At 35.1% G+C, this 15,765-nt stretch overlaps 1 protein-coding gene across 4 annotated transcripts; it reads left to right on the top strand.

Moving 5' to 3' along the window:
• LOC127798458 (ethylene-responsive transcription factor-like protein At4g13040) lies at positions 1-9,246 on the top strand. 4 transcript variants are annotated; one of them, XM_052332038.1, is made up of 8 exons: positions 2-297; positions 408-440; positions 1,461-1,527; positions 1,823-1,944; positions 7,165-7,249; positions 7,458-7,638; positions 8,654-8,775; positions 8,866-9,246. In XM_052332038.1, exons 3-8 carry the CDS (start codon positions 1,485-1,487, stop codon positions 9,006-9,008), a joined length of 696 nt encoding a protein of 231 aa, XP_052187998.1. In that variant the 5' UTR covers positions 2-297; positions 408-440; positions 1,461-1,484; the 3' UTR covers positions 9,009-9,246. The 4 variants fall into 4 exon arrangements, with proteins under 4 accessions (XP_052187999.1, XP_052187998.1, XP_052187996.1 ...); XM_052332037.1 differs by lacking the exons at positions 2-297; positions 408-440 and adding exons at positions 508-577; positions 683-764; XM_052332039.1 differs by lacking the exon at positions 408-440 and having other exon boundaries at positions 1-297; positions 7,464-7,638.
• Positions 9,247-15,765: the final 6,519 nt, after the last annotated feature.

Below are 15,765 nucleotides of genomic sequence, written 5' to 3' on the forward strand. Positions count from 1 at the left end.
TCCATTCAACCATCTCTCTCTCCTCTCTCTCTATCTACGCCATGGCACCACCACCACCACCACCACCCCCGACGCCTTCTTCTCTAAACAGGACATAACGAGCGGGGAAAGGTGGTAGTTGCATGAGCTAGAAATTCTTTCTCTCTATCTGTCTTCTCTCTTTTTCTCTCTCTGTTTCTCTCCCAATCCAAAGCTTTCACCACCTTCCCTTTGTAATCCCTTCGCCGTCGGCTAGATTCCGGCGGACCCAGCCCGATTCGGTGCTTATCGGGTAGCCTTATCGCATCTAGCTCTCAGGTATGGCCGTCGGCTTGTAATGGGTTTGGTCTCTCTTCCTTTGCTTTTCTCCAGCTGTATATCTACTTCGTCACTGATCAGTTTCCTGTTTCTGGGCATTCTCTCTGAAGGGCTTGGAACCGCTCGTATCTGGCGTTTGCTTTGTGGGTTTTTGTTGATTTCTACGGTCTTGATTTGTGAAGTGTGTATTGGCCTTGTTTTCTTGTTGGGTTCGTGTAAAGGTGGTAGGTTGGTGGGGTTGACTTATCTTCCGGGGAGAGAGGGTAGAATTTATCTGAAAGTGAGGGTTTGGGTTTTTTATGTGTTTTTGGTTGAAATTATGGAATTCTAATTTTGTTCGTCGGGATGAATCATTTGGGGTTGTTTTCTGCAAATTATGCCATAGGTTTTGTCACCTTGCTTGCTACTTGAAGGGCATCACTGATCTAATGTTGGTTTCGTGAAACTTGAATGAAATTCCACTAAATGTGAGTAATTAGAACTCATTGTGCTAGCTTTTGTAGGGTGTGTTTGTTTTCTCTACAGATATGGGACTAGTTGACGCCATATAATTCGGCAACAATGTCCTGGTTCTTCTTCTCCTTATTGAACGGCATTTTGTACAATTTAAGCTGCTCATGCTATGAAATATCTTTAATATTCTCTTAGGTATTGTGAATGAGGAAATTCTTGGCGGGTATGGGCTTAATAACTGGCTAGCTATTCATAACTGTACTTCCTACCCATTTCTCTGTTCATATCAGGATGGCACCAGTGGCAACTTGAAGCTAACAGATCATTGGGATTTGCTCCAGGCTATTGTTTATTTAGACAAGTTTGTTTGATGACTTATTCACAGACAAACACAGAACATGTTTAGGGAAGATATGGGTCTGAAAGTTGTTCTCAGGCTTAGTATCGCATTCATGCCTTTTGTTAAAATTATCGTGACATCGAACATGTGAATATCTTACATTGTTTCTGGATCCTTCATGTTGTTTTCTCTAATTAGTTGACAGCAGCATTATGAAGTTTTAATGTCTCTATGGGAGTTATTCTGAGTGTGTGGCTGATTGTTTTGAGTAGTTTGTCCCGACCACAGATTTGCTTTTGCATGCATCTCTGTTTGTAATGCATTTATTTTAAAAAAAAAATTTAAATGCTTTGGCTGAATGGTTGTGCAGTTGCTGGGAACATTTGAATCAGACATGGTGAGCATTCGAAGGCGCCGACTTTTGGCACTTTCCTCAGGTACACCAACTTGAATCTTGCCTTAAATAGTAATGAAATACCTAATTTTGAAAGGGTAAGATACTTTTCTTACCAAATTGAATGACTTTTCTGTACAAACTATTGTATTCAAGTCTTTCTTGGTTTTGTTTTGTTATACAAATTGCTTAAAAAAGAAAAAAAAAAGTCACTTTCCTTCTGGTTCCTTGGTTGGTCTTCCAAACAAGTCATAAAATTAGTGATAGAGAATATTTTGCATTGAAGCTCACACTGTGCTTAAGCCGACTAAGTTCATAATATACAATGAACCTTGCAGGGCGAAGTTCTTTCATGTCTTCTCTACTTCCTAGGTTTTTAGACAATGTAAGTGCTCCTGAAAATCCAAAACCAGCTGCTGCTGATCCTATGCCTTCAGTTGATGTTGAGCAGCCAGAGGAGGTGAGTTTTGAGTTTCTTGTTTTTATGTTTCTGGTGCCGTGCTTTATGCTGTCTACTTCCTTCTTCGAGACAATTGATCATATGAGTTATTTACATGAAATAAATGCATTATAATTATCTTGCAAAGTTTTCTGCCTGATTTCTTCTTGATCTGCCATTGACTGGTATATTTTGCTCTTTTGCTAGATGTTAGGAGCTTTTGGGCTTTTTAAGACTGGTTGAGATGCCATGGCTCCATTCATTTTTTATATTCTGTGCAATTGCAGAATGGGCTTATTAATTTTCATATGCACATCAGCTGATTCAAAATTCTACCTTTTAGATGCTTGAAACATTTCAGTGTCATCTCTTCTTAAAGAAGGAAAAAAGGTATAGGGAAAGATGGTATGATGTAGAAGCCAACAAACTTACAACTTTTTTTATGTGTAAAGCATTTGTTGATACAATTGAAGGAGGAGGCTACCAAGCTAATTGCTTTGTAATTTGTTATTTAAGTACTTTGGAGAGCATTTTGACCATTCCTGTTGGTGCTTATTTCCTTAAAGTTAGACCAATTTTATGGTCTTGCCGAAGCCCTTACCATTGAATTTTGACTTTAGTGCCCTTTTCCCTCCTTTACCCTGGCTTTCAAGTTCAATGTTTTGAAGTAGGTACCCAAATAGAGAAACCTGGCCTTTTTTTTTTTTTCATTTCAAACCTTTTGGTTTGGTGGAGTATAATTATATATAGGAAAGTAATTCAGGTTTCTGTTTAATTATCTATTTATTTGTCGTGAATTGCAGTAAACCCTACAGAACAGGTGTTGTTGCCTTTGTGAGAAAATTCTTCTTGGCACTCATATAACATAATTTTCTTTATTAATTTTTGTGATCTGTTGGGATAACTTGCAGTATGGAAAAGGGCTTCTTTACAATGAAATGTGTGTGCTGATTCATCTGCTAGCCCTTTAACTTATGTGATATTCTTATATTCTTTTACAGCGTCCGGTCCAGTTCATCAATTTTACCTTGTAACGCATAGGAAATACTTGGACAGCATGTTGTTTGTTGCATGAAAAACTGAATTCTTAAAAAGTTTCTGGAGGAGATTGTTTTCATGAGAGGCTTCATCTCATCCCTCTTTGTTTTTTTCCTTATAAAACACACACCCACATATCAGCTAAAGTTTTCTCTAGGTGTAAACTACTGTTTGTGTTGCATGACAATAGCATTTTTTTGTAAGATCTGAGGACATTATATGCCCATTTTTCTGCATTGTTGGTTGCTAGTTCAATTTGGGATTTATATTTTTGTGAGTCTCCATGTTGACTGGGTTGTCCTATGCTCAGGAATTGACATTTTCAATGCATAGGGTAGGTAGCAATTTGGTTGATGCTAGTTGCTAGATGTACTTTTAACAATATCTGGAATGGAACAAGGAATCTTGAGGTCTTATCTCTATGCTTGGATGCTTGCTCTGAAGTTTTTTCCTCTCTACTTTTTTGGTATTTTTCTTTCTTTTTTCTTTGTTTTGTTTGTTTTCCTTTTTCTCCTTCACTGCAGTTGAAATTCATTTGATGTTGGATTTTTCCCTCTTTAGGAGCATCTTGTTCTTTGAAGATAGATTCGTATTACATGCCCCATGTAGATAGGTTTTATTGTGCATATCATTTTGAACTTCGAAATGGGCATTGGGGCTGTACAGTCGTAGTAGAGAAGGTGGTGAAACATGGTGCTTACCTTGTTTGATTACCTTTTCCCATTTAAGATTGATAATAACATGCATATGCTTATGGAATTTACATTTAGCTCAGAAACTATTACCTCATACTAAGGAACTGATGAAATTAAGCTGATGATATGAAATCATACCCTCAAGACAAGTATCTCCAAGCTGGCCTGTGGCGTCAACTGAAGGTCATGCCTGCAACCCAAAAGAAAACCTTCCCAAGGGATTTCCTGGATAGCCCCTTTGATGGCTAAGCTAGAGTTTGCTGATGGGCAGAAAAGCAATGAAATGAATCAGAGGATGTTAGTTCAAAAGAAAATGTTCAAACTGTTCTTCACCAAGGTCTATTCTTCTTGCACTCCCAGGATCTCCAGTTGTGAGGCTGATCACACCCTGATTTGCCTGATCTGTACCTGACGGATTCTTTGGGTAATCCTGATTTGGCTGACCTATACCAGGCAGATGTCCTGGGAAAATCATGTAGGTTCAGATCTTTTCAGGGCCTGCGATACCACTGGCTGTTGGTGGGGGGTGTTGTGATCTAGGTCATCCTTTAGGGGTTGGTAGTATGTGTGCAGGTGCAGACGTGTCTTGGTGCAGGTTAGGTCTGGTGTGAGCCTCATGTAGAAGCTTTCTTAGCCTTGCTCCCAGCCTAGGTCTTGGGCCATAAGATGTGTTATGTCTTCAGAAGATTTTAGACACAAAGATTTGACTCAGAGGAGGTTCTATTGGGTGGATATTTATGCTCCAGTATGAGGGAATGTCCTGAGTGTAATACTGGCAAGTGGCACCTAGTGCCTTAGGGAGATTCATCCAAGGACATTTGCCAGCTACATGAAGGTTTCACATGGATCCTTTCGTTGATCATTAAGGGCTTTCATGTCACCTTCATGAGACCGATGAATGGACTCCTTTAGGAGATCTCTTGAGATCGTAGATTATGACAGATGAAGATGAGTACCAATTAAGCTCACCCTGTGTTTCTCTTTTGCATCAACACTACCATCACTACCGTGTCCTTTATTCAACCAACATTTAGGATTTCATGTAATGTTTATTATCATTTTATGTAAATGCAAGAAGCCTGCTAAATTCGAACATGTGTACATGTGTGGGGGCGAGTACATACACTCTCATATATGGAATCAATATTTTCTTTATAGTATTGCCATTTAAGATGGATTACAATGAGAGACTGTAGGGTTGAGAAGATGGTTATTTTTTCCACTATAATTGTGTTTCTAATTTCCTTCCTAGATTGAGGTTGATATTATGTCTTTCAAAAGTATGTCTTTGAATGTATATAAACGAGAAACAATGACATATGTTGGTAATTTTTAACAGAATTGAGACTTGAGCACTGGAAATTCAATAGCAAAGCTTTCACCCACCCATGTAGTACCAGAGAAAGGCCAAGGAACTAAATATAATTGGACCACATACCATGTGTTCCAAAGATTGATTTGCATCACTTGTGCACTTTTTTTTGGGAATAGTAAATATTGTGACTCATAAAACTCTTGGAATATTTCTCTTCAGCTCCTTGTCTACAGGACTAAAATTCACATAAGCCCATTGCAATACAAACTTCTGGTACCAAAGTGCAATTACTGTAGCATATAAGTGCCAATGAAAACTAGTTACCAGTGTGGGTTTTTATATTACTTCGTTTGAATATTCTTCTGTGAAGTTTTTTCTTTTTGGACTATGTATACTTCCAAGAAGAAATTATTATTTTGTTCCCAGAATAATTTATGGTATATCATCTTTGGAGAGGGAACTGGTGTTAATTATAGTTTTAACTATTTTGTTAGAAATATGAAACTTTGCAAATACTCTTCTGAGATAGCCTGGTACTGAGAATCACTCCCATTTCTTCTACAATAGTATTCAAGTTTCATTAGCATTAATATGGATACTACACTTATGTTCTCTTCCATCTGATCTCCATTAATAATCAAATTCTTTTGGTGTTCTTTACATGCAGGTAAATATATCTGTTTCATATTTATACTTCATTAATATATCCAAGTTCATATAAGATCTTTTGTTGTGTGATCAGATCTTTCTTTCTTTTGTTTATTTTGTTTATTTTTTTTGTCTTTTTTCTCGGAATGGAACTTTGTTTGACACAATGATGATCTGATAATTATTCCTGGATTTAGTTTAGTCTGCTTTGCCTTGATATTAAAATGCATGTATTTCTTGCACAAGAATTTATTTATGCATGATTAATTAATTTGTGGTAGGTATTATGGTTGCAATTGTATCAAATTGTGTCCATGTGTCATGATGGCATAATTTAGTTATCTCACATGTGGCTGCAGTAGGGAAGCGAATCAATGAGATTTGATGAAGAGTTTGACAATCTTTTGCACTCTTTCCATCTACTCCCTCAAAGACTAAATGGAGAATTAGGATATTACATTTTATGAAATTCAATCATTTTGATACAGAAGAGTTGGTTTAAGAAAGACTAGACATCATTCTAGGAAAGGAAATTACTAGATAGGTCCTAGTAAACTGAAAATTTATTGAACTCACAAGAAGGATGCTGTAAAATAAAACTAAAGAATACCATTAGGCATCAAAACTCTTCTGATGAGGTTATATAGCCCTTTATAAAATAAAACATGATTTGATCCCTACTAAAACAGAAATTTGAGTTAAGCTCAAATTTGAATACTAGAATCAAAAGAATCATTCCAAAATAAGGGTTGAATTTAGAGATTTCTATAATTAAGTTATACCTAAAGAAAAACTTGCAAAAATAGAAAATGCCTGATTTGGGGGGCTGAACTAGTTGAATTTGGTCAAAATCAGTGTATCCTACACTGTTGGTGATAAGTGTCATCCTTGGGCCATTCATAATCAGCCCATCAATTTTGATGCCATCCCAAGGTTGAAAATGATTTTTTCCCTCAGGCTAGTTTTGCGTTTTGCTTGTAGTTAGCTTTATTTTGGTCCTACTTCCCTAGAATTCCTCTGCCATGTGTCCTATTTCATATTTGTTGAAAGTGTCTAGAAAAACTAGACAATGATGATCCTTTTGTCTCTTTTTTCCTAGCGTATGTGCGGGCTGCTTCTAATTACTGGTTTGCTGCTTTTCAATGTTAAGGCCAAGAGAAATTTTGTCGTATTTATATCGTTGGAAGTCAGTAAAAATATGGAAGTTCATGCAATTTGGCTTCAGCATGATTAGTTCATATTCTCATTGGTTTTTGAGGGCATGGAGTTTGGAGAGGCAGAAGTGGCAGCATCAATTGGAGAAATGATGGGTTTTTTTTTTTTTTAATATAGCAGTTTCTTAAGATGTCTTCATGTACTTCTCTATTTTTTTTTTTTTCCTTTCAAGTGTCCGTGCCTATGCTTGTTAGTTTTAAAAATGATTCTGGTTTTTTCATGTATCCTGAGATGCATAAGAAGGCGTTCTGAAAAAAAAAAAAAAATAGCTAATGGATATTTTGTCTATTTCCCAGTAGTTAACCTTACATGTGACATGTTGTGTTGCAGAAAATCGAACCAAAAGTGAGTGCTGGATCTTCAAATGCATCTGGTTCTAGCTCATCAAAAGAGCAGCCTACTCAACAGTATCCAGGTTTTTCTCTTTGTTTTCGCATCTACTTTTTTCTTGTCAAGTGGGTCAGTCTTTGCAGTCACATTTACACATTTCAGTTACTAATAAATCACTGAAAGTTATGTATTGCCGACTATGAAACTCCTTAGAGGTGGAGGTGATGTTTTGATTCTTTCATATTTCTCTCAGAAATTCCCATAGTTTAGGCTGATGCCTTCAATTTTTTTAGTCCCAGAAGTCAAGCGCAGGAAGCGGCACAGAAGGAAGCAGGTTGAGAACCAGGAACCATGTGTGATGAGAGGTGTCTATTTTAAGAATATGAAATGGCAGGCAGCCATAAAAGTTGACAAGAAACAAATTCACTTGGGCACTGTTGGCTCCCAAGAAGAAGCTGCTCATTTGTATGACAGGTACTAACCCCAATTTCAGAAGAATAGAAATTGTCAAAATAGTTTAATTTCCTGTGCAGTTGAAGGATGCATTATGCATATACTACTAAAAAAATAATAATACAAAATATCCTAAAGCATCAAAGACAAATGTTAGATAAGAGCATAACAAACAAAAGCATACGTATGAATCTTTAGAATAGCAACCTGATATGCAACATGAGAACAAGTTCATACTTCTAGTCTTGAGTAAAACCAAATAACTATTCTGACTTGTCCTTATCCTTACTGGGATTCCTTAATGGGATTTGCCTGTGCTCCTCCTTATGTTTTACATAGACAATTTTGGGTGGATTCAATTACCATACTTTACCCGTTGGAATGCTCGACTCCATTTTGTATCATCACATTCAAAAGCTTTTGATCATTACCTTAATTCACATTGCATGATATTGTTCCCTTTAGGGTGGAGACCAGATGTAAGGGTGGGGAAAAACCCTAATAAAACAGGCTTTGAGGGATTCTTATTGGTCAGGGTGTGGGGTGGGTAATGGGATTGAAAGGGCTGAACCCGTCTAGGTTGGGGAGCGGGGTTCAGGAATGATAATCTTGAACTGACCTAAACTGGATATATGACAACAACAATCATAGGACTTAATTACCTTAAACTGGATATGGGAAGAATTTATTTTATTATCCCCTGCTTGTATATTAGAATAAGTATATGGTTTTATATCTCAGAACAACTACATTCTTTCTTCAATTTTTTCCTTGCCTGAGGAGGCTGCCTTAGATCTGTTCGTTGCTGATTCTCTCTCTGGTAAACTACTCTCAGTCCCCCTCTGTTTTTTTGTGGATTCTATATCTCTCTCTCTCTGCTTTCCCATTTGGAAATCAGTATTCAGTTTGGTGTTCTCATCACTAGCAATGAATAAGAGATTTATGAATTGTCTCATGCTTACTCCAAGTGATGGAGATAAATATTTCTGAAGTAATACATTTCAGAAACTCACCGATGCCTTTCCCATACTTGCAGGGCTGCTTTTATGTGTGGAAGGGAACCCAACCTTGAACTCCCGGAGGGGGAGAAACAAGAGCTTGGGAAGTACAAGTGGGATGAGTTCTTAGCACTGACCCGTTCTGCCATTACCAGCAAGAGTAAGTTTGCCTCACTCTTCTACAATGCTCTTGTGTCGATGCGTTCAGGCTTATGGTTCTAAGTAGTTTTTCCACAAACGAAATTTTCAGAGCACCGAAGGAGCGGGAAAGGTCTGCGAGGGAAGGCTGAGTCGTCATCAAAGCAGAGTAGCGGCGAGGGGGAAGCTGAGGAAGGAGGAGGCAATGGCTTCTCGGCTTCAGAGGATGCTGAGGCTGAAGCATCAGCCTCTTGAACTTTCTGCTTCAGGAGCATGGCTCAAAACCAAATGGCAAATACATAATTAGCAGTTGAGACTTGTTTATGAACTTTTGTCTTTCTTCAAGTTGCAGTTGGCTTATACGCAGCCCCTATTAGGGCAGAAACTGATGGTCTAAAGGCAGTTAGATTTCCACCTTTGGAAACAGTTATCATAGTTGATATATTATATGCCTAGCTATCATAAATATCAGTAAACTAGCTGTTTGATCTCAGTCTAGCAACATTACATGTCTACTTATCAACATTCTGCATGAAACATTAGAAAGTCACAAGTGGAAGTAGTAGTATGCTATTCCCTTGTTGGCTCTGTGTGAAGGTTTTGTGCCCTTCTTTCTAATGTTGAGAATACTGTATTGGGATTGGAAGTGGGAGAAGTCCGCGATTCAATGGTTCGATAGGAGTGTACTTTTTTAAGATAAAATAAATATGTATTAATTAAAATTGTGATGTATCGTATAAGTCTTCTCTATTTTTTTTTTTTTTGGATTACGTTCTATTACTAGCGTCCTCAGCCACCTCACCCCTAAAGTTACACTAAGGAGGTAAATCGAGAGATGTGTCTGAATGACCAAGGTGGTAGGCTTTAGCACCACTAATGTCACTTCTAAGGTCATTTCTTAGAAAGAAGCATTCTGCTTTCCCCAAGAATCGAATCCACACTGGGAGCCCCTTGACAAACTTTTAGCCTGTCCTTTTACCACTCGGCTATGCCCCTGGAGGCAAGTGTTCTCCATTTTTAATTCTTGAATAGTTTAAACATGATATAAAATGAGTCGTTAAAGCATAAATTTAGTTTTTAAAATAATAAAATAAGTAATAAATACACACTCTGTGACTTTCTAAAAACAAAATATTATTATACATAGTATCTCATTAAATAACTTCACTATTTTTATATTATTTCTCATATAAAGTGTGTATATATTTAAAAGAACGATTTCTTCTTTGAACAGTAAGGAGAGAAAGAAATAAAAAAACAAATAAAAAAAGTTTCATTTTTTTTATTATCTATCTATAATTTTGATAAGAACTCATTTGCTGAAATAAAAAAATTTTAATCGAAATAAATTTTCTATCATCTACATCCCCTTTCAAAATAGAAACACGATAATCATTGAAATATGTCTTCGATTGAAACAGTATTTTCATATTATACACTAATTCCACTAGAATTCAATGGAAGAAGATATTTTTTTTTAGTTTAAATTGTTGAAAACGTTTTGCAAATATCTAGAAAATAACTAATACAATTTGTTGATTTCTCAACTCAATTTGTAGTAATTTTAGAGTCCACTCCTTTCTTGTACTGCAAGTGAAAGAGAAAATATAAAGATTACTGTTAAAACAACTCAAGTAAAATTTATTATATCAATGTCAATTATTTCTAATATTTCTATGAATATGAAGGAATTATTCTATTATTACTCACAAATAATAATGGAATTAATGGCATAGAGCAAAAAAGGGATTTAGATCCAACACTATTGATGAACTAATCTAATAAAAATCTATCTAATTTCTAATAAATTTCTATATGATTAGGGTTTTGAATTGGGAAAGATTAAACACGACAAAAAAAAAAAAAAGATAATGATATCTCAAAAGAATGTTACTGATAGAACATGTTGGAATAATGAAGGCTTGTTTATTTTTTTTCTTTTGATTAATTTTTATTTTTGTTGACTTTCATAAGTAAAACGCATAAAAAGATGGATCATTATCTATTCCTTACTTATATTTCCTATTTGATCTATTTCGTGTGGTCTCCCAATTGTTTATGTAAGAGTTAAAAGGCAATCTACTTTTGTTGGGAAATAATTGTTGGGCTAGTTATAGCAACAAGTAAGTTATACCAACATAGAAAAATAAAAAATTTCGAGTCCTTTGTTGATGAGACAACACTTAAATTTGGATAAGAGAAAAAATAATTTGTTGTTCTCTTACTCTATCACTTAGCCATGTCGACAAAAGAATACAAAATAAATGAAAAATTTCTCCCATCGAATTGAATCCCGTTTTAGAGATCTCATCATTTTATTATACTTTGGGTTTTGAATCCCATTTTAGAGGTTCTCCCTTTAATTCTTATTGGATTTGATCTACCATTTTATTGATTTGTATAGTATATCAAAACACACAATGCTTAAAGCTTCTCCTTCTCTTTCTATTGAAAAATCAAACGTGGACTTTTAGTCACAAAGTCAAAATTTATGACAAATTTGAACCATTAAGTATTGACCGTTGAATTTGAATTCAAAATTGATTAATTCTTAATTAAATCAGTCCAATTGACTGATTCTCATTATGCTTATTTTTTCTTCCTCTCGTTTGATAAGAACAAAACCTTAAAAGAATAAAAATAGAAAGAAAATTTTGTGTTTTGTTATATTTCCCTATTTATAAGAAGTGACAGCAAATATGTTAGATATTATTTTATTATATAGAGTCAATTTTATTTTCTATAACGTTTAAAAAAAAAAAAGTCACGTGAAAAAATTATATTTTAATATAAATTTTATAAAAATAAATTTCTTTTTTATATAAATATACAAATAAACTTTGAAAAAATAAAGTTAAAAAAAAAACTTTTATAGAACTACCATCTCTGGCCCAAAATGGCCACTAACCCAAACAGGCTCCAATTGAAGCCCAATATAGTTTTGGGCTGCACTGTCGAACTAGTAATGGGTTTGGGCCTGGTTGAGGCAAAGCCCAATTACACAATAGCAGTTAGATAGGGAGGAACATTGTGTATTTTCACATGCAGGCTCCAGATAGAGTTCTAGGGTTTGGAAATTAGGGCAACAAGCTTGAAGATGATTAATGAGGTGTTTGGCTTATGGGTTTGACTACTTATAAGCTATTGATAAGGAAAAGTTGATGGGGGAGTTTTTGCAAAACGTTGCTAATTTATAAATTGTGTTGACCGATTATATATAATATATATAATACTATTCTATTAATATATTTTTAATAATTATGTATAATTTATCAACATCTAATAGTAAAATTTTATATTATTCAACACCATGTCTATTTTGTTCTTTTTTGTCAAATTTTGATAGTTTATTAGCTCTTTCAAACTAAACACATAACTATTAACTAATAACTTAAAAACACATTTATCTAAACACATTATCTTAAACACTACTCAACTTTTAAGTTTTATATAACTTAAAAGTTATATAAAAAAAGGGTAAGCCAAACACCCCCTAAACTAGTGCGTTGCTTCACTTGCAAGAAGGTACGTTCTATTTCAAGACTTAGGCTTCCAGACTTGAATTCTTGTTTTTTTGTTGTCTCTTGAGATGGCATTTGGCTTACTGGTTTGATCGCTTATAAGTCACTAAATTAATTTACAAGTTACATAACTTATTTTTTGACATATTTAGCAACATTTAAGAGCTTAAACACTCTGCAACTTATAAATTTTTCCAACAGAAATTGAAAAAAATTGCCCCTGCTTTTCCAAATAAGCTCATAAGAGATTTTTGCATTAAACAAAGAAATATCTAATTTACCTTAAAATAAAATACATATTTTCGACCTCTACCCTTCCTCATCCCTCTGCCTCCTCTATTGCCGCCACCATCGCCTCCAACCAGACCCATCTTTTTCGCCTTTGCTATTCTCGTCGTTTGCCATCCTTTATTTGCCTACATCGTCGCCGTCCTCTATCATCATCATTCGTAGCCTCCAGCCCATCACTGTCGCCTCCATTTTCTCCTCTATTGCCTCCATCACGGCCTCCTTTCATTATCGTCATCGTTGTCGCACTTGTTGCCTCCCCCGTTCATTATATATATATATATAACATATATATTTTAATGTATATTAAATTAATATATTTAATATCTTTATTAAAAATTAATATTTTTTTATTAATTTTATTTACATCATTCAACAATATATCTATTTGGATCGTTTTAAATGCACTCAGGTAGGGAATTCGCTTTTGTGTTGAAGAAAGAGCTGCCTTGCTCCATGAGGCCTTTCCATTGCCAGGCTGTGGTGTGGAGGGTGTGCAGTTAAGAGGGGGAGGAAATGCTCGGTTGTGGATTCATGATTTGTTTGACTCGTTTATTCAAAACCATGTGAATTATTATGATCTCCTAATTGTTCATTCTCAATGAAGTGATTATAATCGTACAACCTTTCTGTTCCATTGGATGCCAATTTCATTCGCTCTTCCATCAGACTTGAGCTCCAAAATCCCAACACCAAAAGCTGCTGAAATTAACTCCATATTTGGAGAGTGAAGGGGTTCAACTAGATGCGGTTCGGCTATGGATTTTGGAGGTATATGGAGCTGCAGCAAATGGGTTTGGCTGACATGGATCGTGACATCCTGTATACATATCGATGATGGAGGTAATTATTCCACCTACCAATCAACCTTGAAGCACCCCGTGGACAAACCCAGTGAGGATACATGGACCAATGGGAGACTGACCCGTGCCACCCCCCCCCAGGTAAACAGTATATATATTTATTATATATAGATATATGTATATATGTAAAAACTCATAACCCCAACTAAATATTAATATAGCTCAGTCTAGGAGTACCCCTACATCTGTCCCTGGATATGTAGCACAATTTCAATGATCAAACATAAAGGTCATTAGAAAAACATCCCGATCTTTCATGTGACGAGATATTGTGCTTTGATCATTAATGAGCACAGCTTTACTTATATGGCTCGAGATCACATTTCGAGAAAAGTTCTTAATGAAAATCGTGTTCGGACCATCATCAGGAAGGATTATAAAAACTCTAAATTTTTCAGTGATAGGTAAGCATTTACTCCTTGAATGGTAGGTAAGCATTTACTCTTATCTTACCTATCATTCTGCTGCTTTTTACTCATTCTTTTTCTACGAAACACTAACTTAACCGTTGGAGTTTATTCCAAGGGATTAAAGCCCCAAACTGGTAGGAAAATTTACAAATGTTGCATTGGGTCCCAGCTTCCCAGCAACATCACCCTGCGTGTGCGTGTGTGCGCACACACATGTATATATGTATGAAGAGATAGACGGGTAGAGAGAGGAGATGGGGAGAGGTCTTTTTTTGCCCCTAGAGGTTAGGGAGAGAAGGGGAGGGAGGAGGTGGAGTGGAGTGGGGTGGGGTCACATGTCATTTGTAAATTAACTTTGATCAGCTTTTTTTTGTTTTTTTTTTCTTTTGGTAGAAGAATTTCAACACTTAGGAGAAGGATTAAAGCTTGTGATTAGTGTAGTTAGTAGAAGAATTTTAACTGCTATATTTATCCTCTCTCATATCACAATGGTTTGACATTAAGGGTAAATATTTTGATGTAAATTAACTTGGTTGGGGTGCTGAGAGATGCCCTTGAGGCACTGGGGTTGGTTTGCTATTGCTGTTTATGACACACTTTGACCTCGTGGAGAAGCTTCTGAACTACAACAGTACTCTCTCCCCTCCCTCTAGTGTGTGTGGATTAAGCTTAATACTTCAAGTCATTGGCTAATAACCATAATCCATTAGATGTGACTTGTGGGCAATTGGTCATGGTTTATTTCCAGCATTGATTATGGCCAATGATGGGAAATAGCCAAGGACCCCATGATTTGGGGTAAATTGTGACCACATATTTGGGTATTCTAACTGCAATAGGTGTAAACTGACATTGCTTTTGCCGCAGCTCTGGAGAAGTCTGAAGGTACTTGGAGTTGGAGAGAGGCTTGCGGATTTTTGCAAGTGCTCAAGTTTTAAGTCTGTAAAGTAAATTTTTTTAACATTATTTAATTATCTATTATCTATTTTATTTTTTAAAAAAGTAAATATTAGAGAATATAATAATTTATATACACAACACCAAGAAATTAAAATGGAAGAATATAATAATCTTTTTTATTTTAAAAGTTGAAGGGAGGGAGGAGGGTTTTAGGAATTGCCTATGCTTACATACATGTAGTCTAGTCTCTATTATGGATATAAATTTTGAATACATGATACTTGGAAATATATATTTTTATCTATATTTTTAAATTTAATCTCAAATATTATTTTAAAATTTTGCTTAATCTATACACGACAAATGATGAGATTGTGATATCACATTAACCCCATGATACAGTATTACAATTATATTAAATAATTTTTTTTTTTTTTTTGTTTTAAAGGTGACTTGATCAGCTGGGTAAAGCTTGTTGAGAGTATTGATAGGCCATCATGGAGCCTAATATAAAATGGTATCCAACAGAACCCATGTGGCCAGTATAATTTTAAGAAATATGCATTTTAAGAAAAATATATTTTATATATTTTTTAAAAATGCGTTGAAAATTGAAAATTAAAAAAAAATAGCCATCATTGAAGGTGGCCAACTGTCTTGAACCTCTGGCAAAAATATATTTTTAAATCAGACAAAATATAAATATATATATAAAAAATGAAAATATAAGCAAAAATACGTAAGATGTACCTACATATAAGCTGTAATAAAAAAATAAAAAATAAAAAATTAAAAAAAAAGCCATGGCCAGACACTCCAATACTAATAGAGAGAATTATTTTAAGAGTATTTTAGATATTTAAATCACAAAAGAGAGTGTAACAAAATTAATAGGGCTATAGTTCTTAACTCAAACCTTATGGGTGATTAAGTAAGTATATGTTACCATTCTAAGATGTTTTTCTAGGTTAGATGCCAGACACCAAAAGATATAAATGGTGATTGTACTTATTTTTTGTCATCTTTAATA

Source organism: Diospyros lotus, chromosome 3, assembly GCF_014633365.1.
Source record: "Diospyros lotus cultivar Yz01 chromosome 3, ASM1463336v1, whole genome shotgun sequence".
Lineage (NCBI taxonomy): Eukaryota > Viridiplantae > Streptophyta > Magnoliopsida > Ericales > Ebenaceae > Diospyros > Diospyros lotus.

Coding starts and splice junctions, on each gene's coding strand:
- LOC127798458 (XM_052332038.1), top strand. CDS start 1,485: ATGGTGAGCATTCGAAGGCGCCGACTTTTGGCACTTTCCTCAG. Junction 1,528..1,822: donor ACTTTTGGCACTTTCCTCAG/GTACACCAACTT, acceptor TGAACCTTGCAG/GGCGAAGTTCTTTCATGTCT. Junction 7,639..8,653: donor GCTGCTCATTTGTATGACAG/GTACTAACCCCA, acceptor CCATACTTGCAG/GGCTGCTTTTATGTGTGGAA.